The sequence below is a fragment of the Erithacus rubecula genome (assembly GCF_903797595.1).
Source record: "Erithacus rubecula genome assembly, chromosome: 10".
Lineage (NCBI taxonomy): Eukaryota > Metazoa > Chordata > Aves > Passeriformes > Muscicapidae > Erithacus > Erithacus rubecula.
In genome coordinates this window covers 21504776-21519011 of record NC_136662.1, presented here as the reverse complement: position 1 = coordinate 21519011, position 14236 = coordinate 21504776, and the positions used below count along the sequence as shown (strand labels likewise).

The 14236-nt window shown below is 46.6% G+C and overlaps 2 protein-coding genes and 1 long non-coding RNA gene across 3 annotated transcripts in view; 2 read left to right on the top strand and 1 right to left on the bottom strand.

Annotated features, from left to right (window-relative positions):
• Positions 1 to 96: 96 nt before the first annotated feature.
• On the bottom strand, positions 97 to 5736 carry CDKN2C (cyclin dependent kinase inhibitor 2C). Its single transcript, XM_079314579.1, has 3 exons — positions 5611 to 5736; positions 5088 to 5228; positions 97 to 1514 (listed from the first exon to the last, which is right to left on the bottom strand). Exons 2-3 carry the CDS (start codon positions 5214 to 5216, stop codon positions 1140 to 1142), a joined length of 504 nt encoding a protein of 167 aa, XP_079170705.1. The 5' UTR covers positions 5217 to 5228; positions 5611 to 5736; the 3' UTR covers positions 97 to 1139.
• Positions 5737 to 5851: 115 nt separating this feature from the next.
• LOC306806135 lies at positions 5852 to 9588 on the top strand. The gene is made up of 2 exons (XR_013775408.1): positions 5852 to 7294; positions 9152 to 9588. It is a non-coding gene; the product is annotated as an uncharacterized lncRNA (long non-coding RNA).
• A 460-nt stretch (positions 9589 to 10048) lies between these two features.
• FAF1 (Fas associated factor 1) overlaps positions 10049 to 14236 on the top strand; it is a 148881-nt gene continuing 144693 nt past the window's right edge. Inside the window, 1 exon segment of the mRNA XM_079314543.1 lies at positions 10049 to 10843. Within this exon segment, the coding sequence (XP_079170669.1) occupies positions 10799 to 10843 (45 nt within the window). The 5' untranslated portion in view covers positions 10049 to 10798.

Here is a 14236-nt window from a genome sequence, read left to right as displayed (position 1 = left end):
AGTTTCAGTCTGGTGAATACTCTCAACTGTGTTGCAATAGAAAATTTCCAATGGTTAAATTGTGTTTTAGGTGCAAGCAAAAACTTCACAAATATCAAAAGTGCTGCTGCTTAAATTACACTGTATTCAAATATTCTTGTTTTGTGAGATGCTGTCATTAAAATAGTTTATTTCCAGACTAAACAGAATAGTTGGTGGAAAACAAATATTACTTAGAGAACATCTAAACTGCAGTCAGCAGATGAAGTGACCAGAAGTCTTGTATTGCAGCTTTCGTGTTCTCTTGCCTTTGACAATGGTTCTCTGCTGCTTTTGAAACTAGAAAAAAAAATCTTCTGCAGTGCACAGTAAACACGAACTACTAAACTGAGCTGTTTAAAACCTCTGGCAATCGAAGAAACACCACTTATACTGTTTCTGGTAACTAAATTCAAAACCAGATTGGTGAAAGTTTAAATACACAAAGAGGAAAAGTGTCATCTACATTTAGAAAGTAAGTGACCTAGTTCTACAAGCTTTTGTTAGTGACAAAATAGTTACTGCCTAAAGCATCTAAGCGCCATCCACTGTCCTCAGGCCACGCAGCCTTTGACTTCCAGCTCTGCCTGTGCAGGGGCTGCAGGTGACCTCTTACCAAAAGGATTTTTTTTTTTTTATCTTAAACAGGACCTCAGACTCTTGAGCCTGACCGACAGGGGTGGAGGGAGTGAGGAGGAGGGAGGGGTGCATTGAGAGGTGGGAGAAATCACAGTAAACTATTTCCTTTTCTTAAAAGTCCAGCAATATTAAACATGTGAATAGTAGCTCTTGTATTAATGACTTGATACGAATGACCTAAAATAAATTGTAAAAGTTGATACTGGAAAACTAGATATGAGCAACCAACATACACACAGATGAGCCTGGGAGTACTGTGTAAAGTGAAAGGTATAGGAAACTGCTGGGAGCATGGATTTAAAACGTTTCTGTCATCTAAAAACCCACCTCTGGAATTTCTTGAGACTTAACACTACCAGCTGTTCGCAAGAAGAAAAAGAAAGAAAAAAGTAATGTGACAACAAATGTTGTTAAAAAGGAGGGAAACACCCCAATAAGTCTGCACACCCTCAGGTCCAAAGGAGCCCCCGTGCTAGCGGGGTTCAGTCCATGCTGGGGGGGAAGGAGCTGCTGGCCTCCAGGAGCTGCACCACGGCCGCCCTCCTGTAGAGCCGGGCCAGGTCGCAGGCGGTGGCCCCGCGCTTGTTCTGGTGGCCCACCTTGCACTCGGAGCGCGCCAGCAGCAGCTCCACCACCCGCACGTGCCCCTCCTGGGCCGCCAAGTGCAAGGGCAGGTTGCCGTCGTTGTCCTCAATGTTAACATCGGCTTTGAACTCCAGCAGAGTCTGCAAAGTGTCCAGAAAGCCCTCCCTGGCTACGTCGTGGATGACAGCGAAGCCGGTGCTGTCTTTCAGGTTGGGGTTCGCCCCGTTACTGAGCAGCCGCCGGGCGATTTCGGGGTTCCCGAGTTTCATCACCTGTGAAAGAGAGAGGAGAATTGGATACCGCGGGCGGGGGTTTGCTCCAGCACCGCTTCCCGTCCTCACTTCTCATCTCTGGCTTTTGTCAGAGTCCAGTTCTCATTTACAGCAGACCGAGGAGACTCGCTAGAAAACTAATGACACACCAGAACATCTAGTTTTTAGTGTATTTGTTACTGCACTCGGACAAATTGTGAAAGATGTTATCTGCCTCGGAGGGATTGATGCCTGAAATAGCATGGAATGGAATAGAACAATTTTACTTTTTTTTTTTTTTTTTCCTAACGAGGGTCATCTCAGCTTCTTAATGTATGAAAATTAAGTATAGTCCGGTTTTATTTGCCTAAGTATTGGAGACACCTCTGCATTGCTGTTTAATCTTCTTAAGCAGCAAATATAGGGTCTCTGAGGAACAGATCTTTTACCTCAGCAACAGCAAATGTAGAATGTGTTTTTACAAGCTTACAGGTGTTTACATTGTCTGTGCATTATCATAATACAAATATTTGGACTGTACCATAGCTCTATCTGTTGAGAAACATAAATGCTAAAAGAAATTCTTCTCCCCAATATTTGTGTTTCATTAGGTCACCCAAAAAGGAAAAGTCAAAAGGAATGTTTCAAAGTTAAAGAAATTGTCTTCTAAAATCAGTATATTATATTATACTTTCATAACCCCTCTATAAGTAAACTGTGGCTATGTTCTGTCGTTAAAACATCCCTTAAAAAATACAACAACAACAATAATTGGATTTTCTGACTGTTTCTCTCAGGGAAAAAAAAAAAAAAAAAAGAAAAAGCGTCTTTCAATTTTCTCAATTGCACCATAAAACTATCATAATTAGAACACAAATCTCTCTTATTTGTAACTTAACTGCTTGCACCGATTTCTTTGTAATTCCTCATTTTTTGTTTGCACACTTTCCAAAAATGAACACTATAATGTATATTGTGTAATCTCTAGCCTATAGACAGTATTTTCCTGTCCTTGTAACTAGTCTCATTGTAAGTATAACATTTTTTAAAAAAACAACTATTTTCTGTTTCCTTAGAGAGAGATTCACACATTAATTTGAAAATCTTGGTTAATAAAAAAAAAAATCAGCATAAACGAGCATTACAGTGCATTAGATTTAGCATAAGGTATAATTTCTACAGGAGTTTGCTGAAAATTTCTCCTGGCGAAAAATAAATATCAAGTTTTTTAAGAAAAACAAGCTATAATAAATATATTTATGTACAGTGTTTGAAGTGTAAAGCAGCCTAGCACGTTATAACCACAGACAGGAGAAAAAGTGCAGATAAGACAGGCTGGGATTCAGGGAAAAGATCTCCCTGTGCCCCAAGGCTTCCAGCTCCCGACTTTCAGCCACTTCTTTCACTTCTGACAAGAGATGGAAGCGATGTAAAAGAAAACAAGATCATTGTGATCTCTCTTTGTTTAATAAAACCCGGACATTTTGATCTCTTTTTAAGAGCCCAGGATGCATTATTTGTGAATACAAAACATATATTTGGGTTAAGTGGGAGTTTTCAGTGTTCAGGCCAGGGGACTGAAGGCTTCAGTTAAAGATGCGAGGGGGGAAAAAATCCTGTAAAAGGTGCTGCTTTTTGGCCGTGGGCTACAAATGAACAGCAAATGCCCCCTACATTTTACAAAGTTGTGTTTTGGGGGAGGGAGGCGAAGAAGGAGAAAGCATTAATTGAATAAATCTGACAAAGAGCATAAGGGCAGGAGATGTATTTGAGGCCTGCATAGGTACACTTCACCAGAAATAAAAAGGACAGAGCAAGACAAGCCGAGTAGTTGTTTAATTAAACATAAATGCAGAGGAAAAATATAAATTCATTGACATTAATATAGGAGCATTCTCTCCGTTTTAATTGAGAGAGAGATTTCAGAGAGATTATCTCAGTCTTGCAGAGTGCATTGACAGGGAAGTCTTTCGAGTGTGGCCAGGCACCCACAGCACATTTCAGGATGATAAATATTGAAAATCAGTCGACAGATTCTCCTGTTTTGATTTTTGTTGTGGTTCATTAGCTCAGTTGTTATTAGGCACCCCTAAGAAATATCGTTAGGGCACGGATGCATGTTTAATACAGCTGGATGCTATGTCCTTGTGTAAAATACACCTTAATTCAGATTATGGACAGTTAACTGCTTTTAGAAAAAAAAAAAAAATCCAGCATTCCTGAAGGACAAATCGGTTTTCAGCCCTTGTCCCGAGGATAAATCAACTAGCGAAATGTTTTCTGCTTTCTTAAAGAATTTAGGTTGTCTAAGTTTTTAATTTAAATCCTTTCACTCTCTTAAAAGTTGCTGCAAGTGCCTGCACTGCCATGCGATGCCCTATTTAGGTACTATCAGGACAGCCAGGAGCTCACAGATCTCCAGCTTCAGCGAAATTATCAAAAAAGGATCATTCCTGAATTATCAGCAAGAGGTGCTTGTTTTCTACCTCTAATATTTTGATGTTAAGCCAAAAAGCTGTAAATATCTCGACTACATACACAGGTTCTATGCTGTTTAAAAATCCACTTTCAGAAATTATTACCATGGTTTTGGGGGAAGGGGGAAGAGAGGTTAAAAAATGATTTTACTAATGTGTGAAATGAAAAAGACCTATAGCTCCACTTCTACATTGCAATACTTATAACACATACAAATAACCACACTTATTTTCCCTCTGGATTTATAAATCACATCTTTCACTATTTGGTAGGTATTCTAGCCTTTTTGCCATCATTATCTGATAATATTAAAAGCAAAATCTTTCATCAGCTCCGATAGTTAGCAGTTGGACAAGTTCCAACTCCTGCCTGCACAGCTACACAGTTAAAAATTAGGACACAGCACCCTATACTATCAGAAAGGAAATAACTGGAAGCAGTGCCCTGCTAGCCGATCTGGAAAAAGCAAATTTTGAAGACTTAAATATGAATGAAAAAGCAAGTGATTCAGCTGGAACCCTGGCTCGCAGGGCTAGCTCTTAATGTACATCGGAGGTCCTCGGTTCTGAGCAGCGTGCTTCCCAATGAGAAAGGTCATTCCCACAAACAGAGTATAAAGGAAAAGTACCATCCACAGCAGACCCCAGAACACAGACGAGCCACGCTTTAAAAGCACATTGCAGGAAAGGAAAAAAAAAAAAAAAAAAAAAAAGGAAAAAAAAAAGGAAGAAAAAAAGATATAAATCCTAAGCTTCAGAGAACAGAACATTTGTGTTTACAGACCTGCTATGAAATCCTGCTCACCTAAGCTGATTTCTTTTCATCTCAGCTCTCTCATTCCTTGCCTCCACCCCACGAAGTTGCAAAATATTAGCAAACTCGTAGCCCGTTTGACATTGAGGGTTATCCCCGATTGAAAGAATGGTTTTGACCATTTTTATTTCAAGTACGTCATTTTAGGGAGTTGGAGCCACTAAAGTTAAAATATGGCATCCAACGAGTTTGAAAAACCACTCGAATTTCATCCACCAGCCTGCTTAAAACGTTGTCTTTTTTGGAAACCCGGGTCACGTAGGTACCAGTGATGAAATATTTTCTCCCTCTCTGGATACCAACCTGCAGCGCAGTCCTCCCAAATCCATTTTGTGCATTGACGTTTACATTCTTTTGCAACAAATTAGTAAGTTGCACTAGGTCCCCCTTGGCAGCCGCGGACGCCAGCTCGTTCCCAGAAGGCTCGGCCATTCTTTAGGGTGACTGACGATCGGAAAAAAGATGAGATTTTTTTTTTTTTTTTTTTTTTTTAACCAGGCATGGCATCGGAGACTGACAGAAGGATTGGGATGGTTAATCTTCTGGAGTAAGACCTTGTAGTAAATACTCGTAAAAAACCTCCTTGCCAAGAGCCCGCCCCTAACTCACACGTGATTATTCAGCAAAACTGCAGCTCCACTTGAAGGAAGATTTCTTTGCTTCCACATATAGAGTAACTCCTATTATAAAAGACTTTGGCCTCTTTCGCGGCGGGGGAAATAGATTAACAGCTATGGAATATATTGTATATGTCATAGGTAACATATATACACGTACACCGGAGACTCACTCAGACCTGAGATCTTGGAAGAAGAAGACAACCCACCCTGTTCACAGTCGGTTTCTGAAACTTAGCAGCAGCAGCAGCTCCGAGGAAAGGTCTCCTGTAGCAGTGTGCATCCAACTCCCGCTCGGGATCCCCCCTTTCATCCCACTCCGTCGCCTTAGTCCGGGCCCAGCAGGGAAGGGAAGGACGAGCCGCGCCCGCGGAGGGCCGGGCGCGGCGGCGGCGGCTGTGCCGGAGCCCAGCTCGCTCCCTCGGCGCTCTCGCTCCCCGCAGCAGCAGCAGCAGCAGCAGCTTCACTCCTGCGGCCCCGCGCAGCCTCCGCGCAGCGGGCGGGCGCGATCCCGGCTGGCGGCCGCCCCCGGCGGCGGCGGCTCCGGAGCATCCAGGAGGGCGGCGGGCGGCGCGGGGGGGCTCCCGAACGGCCGCCCGCGCTCAGGGCGCGCAGCAGCCGCGGCGCGGAGCCGTGTCCGCCGGGGTTCCTCCTCGGCCGGGGTCCTGCCGCCGCTGTCCGCGCTCCGCGGGCGCTCCCCGGGACAGGCGCTCCTCGTCCCGCCGCGGCCGCGGGGCGCGCTCCCGGCGGGGGCAGAGGCTGCGCTGGTGCCGCCGCTGCCCCGGTCCGGCCGCGCTCGCAGCCGCACTGACAGCCCAGCTCGCCTTCTCTTCCAACTTCGCGAAATAAAGCTGCACTTGCCGGTCCGCGGCCGCCGCCTTCGCCCGCGGCTCTGCGCTCCCCCTTTTTAAGCACAAACAATCGCTACTTCTGTTTCCTAAGGACACGAAGCCGGTTTCTCTCTCCTTTCCACCCCCCCCTTCTTCTTTTTTTTTTTCTTTTTTTTTTTTTTTTTAACCTCATCAGCTTTTTTTGAAAAGAAAAAAAATTTGAGCGCTTTTTGAGTTGAAACACCCGCCCACATTTTAACGGCAGAGATTTAAGGAGGCGCGGTGGAGTTCGGGCAGGAAGGCCTGCAGCGGCTCCCGCCCGCCCCTCGCCCGGCCCCGCCGCAGCCGCAGCTCCGCGGCGCCCGGTGCCGTCCCCTCGCCGCGCCGCCCGGGCACGGCACTGCCCCGCCGCAGCCAGCACGGCCCCGCTGCTTCTAGGAGCAGCGCTGCTGAGGCCTAGGGGGAGGGAAATGAAAGGGAAAGGAGGTTGTAGCAGCGGGAGCCGCCGCACCCCGGCGGGAGGAGCGGGATCGGGGCAGCTCGGCAGACGGGAGGGCGGCCTCTGCCACGGCGCTGCCCGGAGCTTCTCCCCGGCGGTCTCCACCTGCCCGCGGGGGAGCGGAGCCGGCTCCGGCCCCGGTCCCGGCCCCTTCGCCCACGCTCGGCACCCCGCGGGCGGCGGCTCCGCGCTCGGGGCCGCCCCGGCTGCGGCGCGGGTTCCTCTCTCGTCTGAGGACAAGGTCAAGGATGAAGGGTCAATGTCAAGTTGTCTTAACGGTGGAAGGCGACCGTCCACGGCAGCGCTCCCTGCTTCCCGCGTTTCTGGTGTCCTTGATTGATTTGAAAGTGCCATTTTGAAAGGGAGCCGCGGCCGGGCACCAAGAAGACGCGAGGACTTCGCTTTTCCTTTCCAGGGCGAAGAAGTGAGGATGGTACAGGACGGGAATGTCACCGCCACCCTGCCTAACAGTATTTAGTGTCTTAAAGTGCTTTAATGGCTGGATTGCTTTAAGTTTCAGGGACCCTCGGAGGACTGAATTCTGCCAAGTGAACCCTCCGAGAGGTAAGCCGCGATGTCATGGCTCCCTGATAAGCACACGTAACCCATCGCTCGCAGGGGCGATCTGCACGTCTGTTTTCTGCGTGGACACGTGGGAAAGTGCCACGGGAAAGCGATTTTGAATGTAAACAGGCTCGGGGAGGTGCGCTAGGGAGGGAACCTGCGGTGGGTACAGCTCCGGCACTGCCCTGCGGGGGGAACCGGCCGCTGGCAGCCGGGCAGCGCCCGGAGGTGGCCGGGCCTGAGTCGGGGCCGCCGCCGAACACAGCCGGTTCTACAGCGCTGAATCCGCGGCTGAACGAAGCCAGGCTTCTGAATCTGGCTCTCCTTTCAGCTTCGGTTGCTTTTGTGCTTTGCGATTGTATTTTCCGGTACTGATTCCCCCATCCACGCTTGTTTGCGAATGTTGTAAAGGTGACAAGTGTGAGCTGGCTGCACACGAAGCAGGGAAAACAACTTTATTCAGTTTCTCAACTGACCCCCAACTCCTATTCCCACTAAAGGAGGGAAAAAGCACGTGTATTTTTAAGGGCCTCACTGTGGTAATTTTCATCCAGAAGCAATACTGCTTTTTTCCCCCCTCATTTTAAAAGTAAAAATATAAACTATAACTTCCCTCAAAGTTGGCTCTAGAAATATATGTATGCAAGTAGCATCTGTTTACTCATATACAGTTGCTTTTCTGCATAAAGAGGGAATTTATATGTAAAACTTAGATTATTCAGTCAGATGGCTTATAAATTACTTATTTTGTGACTAATTACTGCCTAAAATCCATAGGCTTTGGCAGTGTTACCTGTTGCTAACTTAGTGCAAAATTAGACCTGCAAATATTACAACAGTCTCACACTATTTTTTGTTGGTTTACAGTTTAGAATAAAGCTTCCATCTTCTGTTTATCATGCCACATAGCAAAAATAATTAAAAGTGCAGCTGGACTACTGCAGGCCTCCTGCAAATAAAGCTGCATGGCCAGAAAATGCCGTCGAACTTCCTCTACCGTGCAGGTCTGTCAAAAGCTTTGGCAGAAAGCAGTTTGTTCATTCTGATCATTTCCTCTCATGAGTGATAAAGATTCTCTACCTAAAACAGAGAGATTTTTCCCAATTGGCTCCAGAATCAACAGGAAAAAAAAAAAAAAAACCAAAACGAAAACCTCCCCCCAAAAAAATAGCTTCTGGAGGGACATATTATCACCAGGCATTATAAGGAGTAAAATAATCGACTCCCTAATTTGTCTCTCACTCGTTGGATGATAAAACCCACCTCAAATGGCTCAGAGAGGCTGTGAGAAGGCAAACAGAAACTTTAGCTGTGACTTGAATGTGAACTTCCTGCAATGTGGGGCACGTGAAGCTTTTCACCTTTTCTTCATGTTCAGGATTAAATCCTTCCTGTTTTGATCTAATATAGATATAATTAGTTAAAATATAGCTGTAATAGACATGAACGCCGTGTAACTAATCTTGACAGCATACCTATAGCTTCAATTCGTGCCAGGAATTAATTGGCTTTAATCCAATTGCTAAAACTCGCTTTTCAGCCTTTATTATAGTTACTCTCTAGTAATGTGTGGGTGGATTTGTTTGTAATTTAGCATAGGCTGTCCCTGGCATTGCACCATACCTCGTACTTAGTACAGAACTGTCTGTAACATCAAACTGGGAAAAAAAAAAATTGTGCAGGTGTGAGGGCAATTAATTTATCATCCCTCCCGTCGGTGGTGGGGAGCTTGCATTGTTAAGCTCACGTCAGAAGGCAGTAAAAGCCTTCTGGCAAACCCTGCCAACATAAACTGGAGCAGGAACAGGGTAAAATGTAAAACCCAACTTCTCTGACACTGGGGCTTTGCATCTTAAGCTGCGTTTCCGTGTGGGCTCAGCCCGCCCGGAGCGCTGCCGCCGCCAGACACCCGGCCCAGGTGCCCTGGAGCCCGCGCTCGCCGGCAGCGTCCGCAGCAGGCTCTAAACAATTCCCGGAGTTTCTCCCGGGATCACGGACCCTCCTGGAGGTACAGCCGAGCTTTCCGTGCGCCCCTGTCCGCACGCAGCGCTCCCCCGCAGCTCGCCCCGGGGCCAGCGGCGGCAGAGCCCGCGGAGCGCCCCTGTAACCCCCGCGGGTGGAAGAGAAACAATAAAGAACGCCGCTTCTTAAATCCGGCAGAACATCTTGGTTCCAAGGTATCGTTATTAGCTGACAGGAAAGCTGCTTGATGCCTCTGTGACCTCGGCTACGACACTCGCAGGACACTCCTACAAAAAGCGGAGCAAAACACGTTGGACTGATTAGCAAGTTGACGTGCAAATGTGCGCTCTGTGTCGGTGCTAAGGGGGCACATCAGGCTGCAGGAGGCAGACTTAGAAAGCATCACAGTTAGATTTGCATCACTCAAAGCAGATTTATTTGCGGTATAGAATAGAATTGCATCTTACAGTGCTGGAGTAGTAAGCCTGAGCGACGGCCGCTGTGCAGATCACGGTATGTTGGCTCAGAAAAACCTGTGAAAAACGCATTTCCTTCTTTTGAGACAAGCCGGAGCCCAGGGAAAAAGTCACCGCTGCCCCGAGCGAGCCCTGCCGAGCGGGCAGCGAGTCACGGGGCTCGGAGGGGACGCGAACCGCGCCGGGACCGAGCGCTGCATTCACCGGAACCGCGGACCCGGGGCGCGGATGGAGAGGGAGAGGGCCAGGGACGGGAGGAAGGAGAAAGGGCGGGATGGATGGATGGACGGATGGATGGATGGATGGATGGATGCACGGATGGATGCATGCATGCATGCAGGGACGGACGGTTCCCCGCTCCCGCACAGAGAGGCAGGGCCGCGCTCCGCCCGGCAGCCGCACCGGCTCGCGTTTCCGCGCCCGGCCCGGGCCCGGCCGCAGCCAGCTCCCCGCAGCCCCGTTAGGCCGCAGCCGGCGGCGCAGCCCAGCCGGGACACCCCGCGCCGCCGCCGGGCCCGGGCAGCCGCCAAGCCCCGGCACGGACGTGCGGATGTGTCCGCTCGGCGGCGGCTCGGGCCGGGCAGGGCGCGGTTCGGGGCTCCCCGCTCCGCCCGGAGCCGCCCGGGCGCGGGGGCCGCGGTCCCGGCTCGGCGCGGTCCCGCCCCCGGCTCCGGGAGCGCTTGACAGGCGGGCAGTCACGTGGCGGCCGCAAAGCGCCTCTTTGCGACCTCAATGACAGGCAAAATGTGCGACACAGGCGCTGTGGAGGCAGGCGGGGAGCGGCGCTGCCTCCTCCTCCTCCTCCTCCTTCTTCTCCTCCTCCTCCTCCTCCTTCCCGGGCCAGCGGCTGAGGCAGCGCTGCCCGCTCCCGGCCCCGCGCCCGGCCCGCCGCTCTCCTGCCTCCTCCCCTCGTCGGGCCCTGGAGGAGCAGCCCGGGGGCGCCGCGGGAGCCCGAGCGCGGCGCGGCGCCTCCATGAGCTCCTGAGCTCCCACCCTGCCCCGTCCTCCCCGCGGCAGCGGCTCCAGGTGCGCGGGTCCGAGCAGAGCCGGGACGCAGCTGGCTGCAATGGCGTCCAACATGGACCGAGAAATGATACTGGCTGATTTCCAGGTAAATTTCGAGCCGCCGCCACACTGCCGTGGCCTCTCGCTGCTTTTCTCTTTCTCCTCGTTGCTGTGCTGCTTGTTCTTTGTGGGGAGGTCCGGGGCGGTGGGTGTGAAGCCCACCCTCTGAAGCCTCCGCTCTCGCTTTCCTTCTTTTTTCGTCAGAAATGGGGATCGTGTGCCCTCTTCTCTCAAGGTGCGTGAACAAAATGTCTTCTTTAACTTAGAGAGTTTCAGTTTTTAATTAATAAACAAAAGGCTTTTTCATCCACTTTGCTTGTTCCTACCCTCTGCAACCACCCAGGCCCTGGGACAGCTGTGAGGCAGCTCACTTGGAAGAGGCAAATGCCAGGGAGGATCCAAAACTCACCAGTCCACATGATTTGTCACAGTGTTTGTGGTGAATCACTTGCTGGTACCACAGATTAGTGCTGAACAGAGGTGTTTCCATTCCAGCATCAACACTAAACTCCATGGTTGCCTCAGCCTGTGACTGTTGTGATGACGGTAAAACTCTTCCCACCCCATTCCAGACAACAGCCTGTTTCTGTACAAGGGAGGAATATGCTCTTCAAAGTCGTTTGTCACCTTTCCTTCTCTCTACAAAAGGGCTGTAATTTAACCTCGGGTTTCTAAATCTTATCCCCGGAATAAAGTCTTCCTGTAAGTAAAAGGGCTGTGTTAGGAGCGTGTGTTACTTCTTAATGTTGCTCGTTTTTATATTGTTTTTCTAAGACTGAGTAAAAAAGTGGAGGATACCTGCATTTGAAATAGTGAGGGGAGCCAAACACATCTGGGAGGGGGATCAGATAATATTTGCATATAAATATTTATATAAATATTTTAAATATTTAATATTTTCAATCCATCAGGATATTTTTTAAAGCTTTGTCCATTTGCAGTGGTTGTTCTGGTATGGATAGGCACCTGGATATTCTTGGATTGATTTGTAAAACTGCCATCTGTATTTCAGCTTCTTAAAAGACTGTTTTCCAGCTGTCAGCAGTGAAACTATTTCATTTAGTTAAAAAGAAGTAATAGTAATCCCTCCAATTCGTTCTGTGTGTATGTTTCTTTGGAGCTACAGGTAGGGTGATTGTAGTGCAGTAATTCCTGTGTATTATGTAATGAATTCCTCTGTTGCAAAAGGTACCTGGTATCTCACTGATGTAACTTGTGAAGTTCCCAGCTGATAACAGGGAACTGTCATCCACTTCTGTACCCAATATCTTACACCCCTATTCATTAAAGTGCTTGCCAAATGTTACTATATTGATACTACTTTGTTGTGCTTGGAGATATTTTTGTGTACATAAGGAATGACATCCCAGTTTTAGGGCTGGGATTTCACAAAGGAGTTTTTCCAGGAATGGCAGTGTGTAAAAGGAAACTGGGATCCCAATTCTGCATTCGTACCAGTGAGAACAGATTCTTACAGGAGAATCCCACATTATTACCTGACCTTACAATCAGGAATCCCAGATGATGAAATTAGTGGCTGGTGAATGTAAGATTATTTGTTTAATAGAATTTTCAATACAGATTTCCACTTTCCAAGTGTTCTATGGTATTTTGCTGTATTGTTGTGCTTGGATTTTGAAACCATTAATAAAAGTAAAAGTGCAACTGCAGTATTTGTACTGTGAAGACAAGTAAGTATCATTGCAAACTTGTGGGTGGGTGGTGGAATCACAGAAACCAGTTTTAGGTCAAGGGTGGGTGACATAATGTGTCTGAACTTAGGACACAGGAAATATTTTATCATATACCAATCCTCATTTGAAAAGAACCCAAACATTTTCCTCTTGTATTTCAGCAGACAGCTTTGTTTTTCTGTTTCATTGTATTTCTTTTAAAGATAATATCAAGTGTCTACCTGGTTTTAAAGTACTGAACTGTTAATTGTCATGCTGTTAAAGCTTCAGATTAGTAAAGGACAATGTCAGTCATTATTAGGCCTTGTATCTTTAGACTGTTACAAAACAGTAAAGGTTTTTTGGGTCTTTTAAATACTTGGTGGAATTTGCACTCATGCACTAAGAATTTAAAATGGAGAATAAAACATTATGTGCAAAATAATTCTGCATGATTTTCCCTTCTATATTTTCTGTACTTTTTAATTAATAAATATGTTTCTCAGAGTTCTGCTGCCATCTTCTATGTTTATGTGAGGTGTCTTGTGGAGGAATGTTGCACACAGTGAAAATTTCACAAGCAGTACTTTGTAGTTTAGTTCAGCTAATCTTTGGTGGATTAAACTCGGAGGGAAACTTCCATCACCATTTCACCCTTACCTTTCCCAAGTTATGTTTAAGGGAGATAGACTGTGGTCTTTAAACTTCTCAAAATTGAAAGGGTTTTCTCACCCCATTAAAAAAATAAATTAATGAAATCATAATTGTGCTCATGCTTGATGCTTTTTTGAAGCTTTTGTAGATTTATTTTGTATCTTCCAGTTTTGTATCTTCCAGAGGGATTTTGCCTTGGGTTTCAGCTAGAGCAGGAACTTGTATTACATTAGGGGTTTTTTTTTCTTTTTAACTCTGATTATAGTAACAGGTTACTTCTGCATTTGGAGGTACTAAAGGGAATTACTTTTTAAAAAGTGTTTTGCATACATGTGTATATATATACATACATGAACCCATGGAATTTTACAAAATATTTTAAGTATAGAGTAAGGCGCAGTGAGTGATCTACCAAAATATTTTTGTGTAATGTCTCAAAACAATTTAAGCCTGTTCTGTGTGGTTTATAATTATTTTCTTTTCCTCCCCTTTTTAATGAGGCTACTGTGTGCTACTCAGGGAGCACAAAATATGTATTCATGCATGTGGGCTGTATAAGCAACCTGCCTAACTTTTCCTTCTTAGGCCCACACTTAGGAAAGATTATGCAGAAGCTTTGCTTTGTACATGAGTAGTCTGATTGTTTTCAGTGGAAGTAGTTGATGTGGAGTTCAGGACTAGAACTTGCACAAACAAGTTTTAGATTTTTTTTTTTAATACTAAATGCAATTCAAAACTTCTCCACAAAGTGTCATTGGCATAAAGGGAAAAACTCCATAGGAAAAAACACAACAGCTCGTGTTAGTAGCATCAATTCTTCAAAAAGGTAGCTGCATGTCAACTGGTAAGAGTGATGCTGCAACATACTTCACATACTGGGGAAAATATTTTCTACCAAATTTTTAACAACTGTTCTTCTGTTGTTTGTTATGTTTAACTGCAAAGTGTTCTTCCATCTTCAGTGGGATACCCAGGTGCTCATATGGTACAAATATCCTCGTGATCTCTTGCAGTTGGGGGTCTACTTTTCACTATAAAGAAAACAGATTTTTTTCTTTTTAAATTGTAAAATTTAGTTGCACAAAGCTTTGTTTAATTGACATAGGTTGGTC